Source organism: Carcharhinus amblyrhynchos, unplaced genomic scaffold (assembly GCF_965287045.1).
Source record: "Carcharhinus amblyrhynchos unplaced genomic scaffold, sCarAmb.v2.hapA scaffold_86, whole genome shotgun sequence".
Lineage (NCBI taxonomy): Eukaryota > Metazoa > Chordata > Chondrichthyes > Carcharhiniformes > Carcharhinidae > Carcharhinus > Carcharhinus amblyrhynchos.
The window spans coordinates 685123-688676 of NW_027649826.1; the positions used below are offsets into that span (position 1 = coordinate 685123).

At 43.1% G+C, this 3554-nt stretch overlaps 1 protein-coding gene across 1 annotated transcript; it reads left to right on the top strand.

The window, feature by feature from the left end:
- The first annotated feature begins 402 nt into the window (after positions 1-402).
- LOC145337962 (putative G-protein coupled receptor 139) lies at positions 403-3112 on the top strand. The gene is made up of 2 exons (XM_080182741.1): positions 403-502; positions 2202-3112. The coding sequence occupies exons 1-2, from the start codon at positions 403-405 to the stop codon at positions 3110-3112; spliced, it is 1011 nt and encodes a 336-aa protein (XP_080038867.1).
- The last annotated feature ends 442 nt before the right edge of the window (positions 3113-3554 follow it).

A 3554-nucleotide genomic window follows, 5' to 3' on the forward strand; every position in this document is an offset into this window, starting at 1 on the left:
CTTTACTTTGTACACGGGAATGCTTCATACACCACCGTGGCCCGGGGTGGATTCTGGGTTAGGGAATGACATTTTGTTTTATATATATGGTGGCACAGTGGGTTAACACTGCTGCCTCACAGCGCCAGGGACCCGGCTGGGATCAGTGCCTGTGTGGGATCTGCATGTTTTCCCTGTGTCTGTGTGGGTTTCCTCCTGTTTCCTCAGGCAGTCTGAAAGACATGCCTGCATTTATAGCACGCAAAGAAAATGTGAAGTTTGCACCCGGGGTTGGGGTCCAATAACGGATGTGGGGATCTGTTCACAGTTTGGCTGGCAGTGTGTTGGAATAGTCTTTCATTCACTGTTCACAGTGAGCTGATCCAGTCCCAGAGAATTGTGTGTCTTTTTTGATCGAGGGACATGTTCATGCTATTAGGGGTCAATTCTGAAAGTGGAGGGCTCTCCGATACTGACATTGTTGATGTAGGAAAAGGATCTAATCCTGAGGAGCTCCTGAACAGTATGAGCCAAGTATTCCAAATACTGAGATGTGCTACCAGTGTGACAATCATAGCTGTCAAACTATTTTATAATACTGAAGTGTTCACTGTATCCTCTCTTCACAGGTGCTGTCAGACCTGTTGAGAGTCTTCCAACATTTCCTGTTTATGTTCAGACCCCCCGTACACACTTGTGTGTGGCTAATTTTGATGAAGTTACCTGATCAGGACAGGGTGGGATCCTGAATGTGTACTACTTCTGTGTGTTGTATTAACCTGTGTTTGGTGCAGAGGGAGGATGGGTGTGAGGGGGGTTCATCCACAGTGAAATATGTAATACTAACTGTCGTTGCTATATGAATGACAGTTTTCATCCAGCAGCAGGCATTATTTCCAACTCAGGGTGTCTGTCCCCTGGAAATATTTTTCATTGCTAAAGGTGCGGAGAGGGAGGAGGATGATTGTGAAGGAAGTCTGACCATCAATTTTGTTGAAACATGTGATCCTCAGTATTATTCTAATTCTGAGAAAGCACAGTCCCTCAGTGTGAGGGTGGAATGATTGATCCTGGGAGAAGGCGGCTGCGAGAGGATCTTATAGAAACATATAAGATGATTAGAGGTTTAGATAGGGTGGATAGTGATAGCCTGTTTCCTCGGATGGAGAAAGCTAGCACGAGGGGGCACGGCTTTAAATTAAGGGGTGGTAGTTATAGGACGGATGTCAGGGGTAGGTTCTTTACCCAGAGGGTGGTGAGGGACTGGAATGCCCTGCCTGCTGCAGTTGTAAATGTGCCTAGTTTGGGGGCGTTTAAGAGATCCGTGGATAGGTTTATGGATGGAAAGGGATTGGTTTAGGTTAGAGGGTCATTGCTTTTTAACTGGTCGGCACAACATCGTGGGCCAAAGGGCCTGTTCTGGGCTGTAATGTTCTATGTTCTAAATCTGCATGTGGACCTGAACCTGAAAGGTGAACATTCCTTGTGATGCCACAATATCTTCCTGTGTGTATCTAGCTGAACCCCAACATCCATGCGTCCAATAGTGAAACAGAAGCCATCATGGGACAAGTGCCATCTTCTGGTTGTGCGCCTGATAATTGGGTTAAATGGACACTCTGAGGACAGTCTATTCATGGGCAGTGTGTGCCATGGGAGGGGATGAACAAGGCTTTATTCCTGAATAGAATGTCTCAGCAGTATTTGTGTCTGTGTCTGCATCTTGTATTTCCTTATCTTTGTTATCCTGGTAAATGATCTGGCCACAGAACGTGCTTGGTAATTCTTCAACAATGTGACAATCCCCCATTTGTTACAAACGCTAAGCATTCAGTCAACGTGGGTGTCAATCTAAGATATTTATTTGGAGGGATGTTCGGATCAACTGATGCCAATCCTTGGTGTCCGATATCGAAACGTGACCTGTCATCTGTTAACTCTGTCAAAAACATTAAATCAAACTCCAAACTCATCAAAACATTTGAAATATCAACCACCCTCCCCCTGTAAGCCTGATCTCTGACTGTATTAATCCTTTATCTGGTGTGGAATTGAGATAGGTGGATGAAGCCAGGATCGAGATTTTAAAACAATAATTTCTGACGGAGATCAAATCCGCAAAATGTTTAGTGCAAAACCACTTCCCTTAGTGCCTGAACCAGAAAAGTAGAATGCAACAGCAGTAATACTGATCCTGCTTTTCCACCGTCTCTGTCTTACAGTTAATTTACTGGACATTCTGGTCCTGTCCCGGGATAAATGTGGCCTCTCCATCTGCACAACTCGCTACCTGCTCGCAATGGCAACAGCGGATCTACTGGTCATTATCATTGTGGTTATACTTACCACCATCAATGACTATTATTTTCCTGGTAGTTTCCTGTATATCACGGCTGTGTGTAGTTTCAAATCTGTCCTAATGGGTGCAGCCACAGATTGTTCAGTCTGGTTCACCGTGACATTTTCGTTTGATCGATTTGTGGCCATTCGTTGTCAGACGTTGAAAATGAAATATTGCACTGGGAAAACTGCAACAGTGATTCTTGTAACAACTGGTGTTCTGCTTCGTTTAAAAAATATTCCCTTCTACTTTACAAAGGGCCCTATGTTCATATTTAAAAATGTACCGTGGGGCTGTGAAACAAAGGTAAGCACATTTACTGATCCCATATGGGTCGGATTCCAATGGTTTGATAAGGCTGTGACTCCATTGCTCCCATTTGGTTTAATTCTATTGATTAATGCTCTGACAGTCAGACATATTTTGATAACTAGTAGAGTCCGTAAAAGACTGGTTGTTCCCCATAAGGATGGAAATAACATTGATCCAGAGATGGAGAGCAGAAGAAAGTCAATGATTTTACTCTTCACTATATCCGGAATGTTCATTCTACTGTGGTCAGTCAATGTTGTACAATTCATATATGTTAAGGTGGTAGGTTTATTTTCCATCAATGACTCTGCGTATATATTACAAGCTGTCGGAGGCCCAATGCTCAATTTAAATTGCTGCACAAACACATTTATTTATGTGGCCACTCTTAGCAAGTTTAGGGAACAATTCATTTTGATGTTGACATATCCTCTCAAAACAATTACACAGAGACTCATCCAATTGGGGAAATTCCCCTGATGACTGATAGTTGACTCAGTGGATGAGCATTTTCATATGGTTACTATGATTACTTTTACCAAGCTTCAAGCTTCTTCTTGTCACTATGCAAACCATGCAGCATGAAGGCCTGATCTGCCAACTTTAATGGTCAATCACACATTCAAAGTATTTCAGTGGCCACATTGAAACCTATTGATCATGCAGTGCTTTGACAGTTGGGAGAACCAATGGGGTTTGTCCAACCTGTGGGAAATCTGTGGGGACGAAATGCAGCTTTAGGCCTTTCGAAGTTCACTATACACACATCCTTTACAACTGATGGTACTGTAAACAAATTAGTGTAAGTCTTTGTAATTGAGTTAATTGATAAGTCAAAAAGAAACCATGTGTTTTGTAGCCCGGTGAGGCACTGAAGCAATCGAGGGCAAGAGTTGCCTGATATATGAAGTCATTTGTGAAT

Bases quoted from the DNA above. Each gene is read 5' to 3' on its own strand.
- LOC145337962 (XM_080182741.1), top strand. From the start codon at position 403: ATGTTCATGCTATTAGGGGTCAATTCTGAAAGTGGAGGGCTCTCCGAT. The intron at 503-2,201 runs GTATGAGCCAAG...TCTGTCTTACAG, and splicing joins TCCTGAGGAGCTCCTGAACA to TTAATTTACTGGACATTCTG.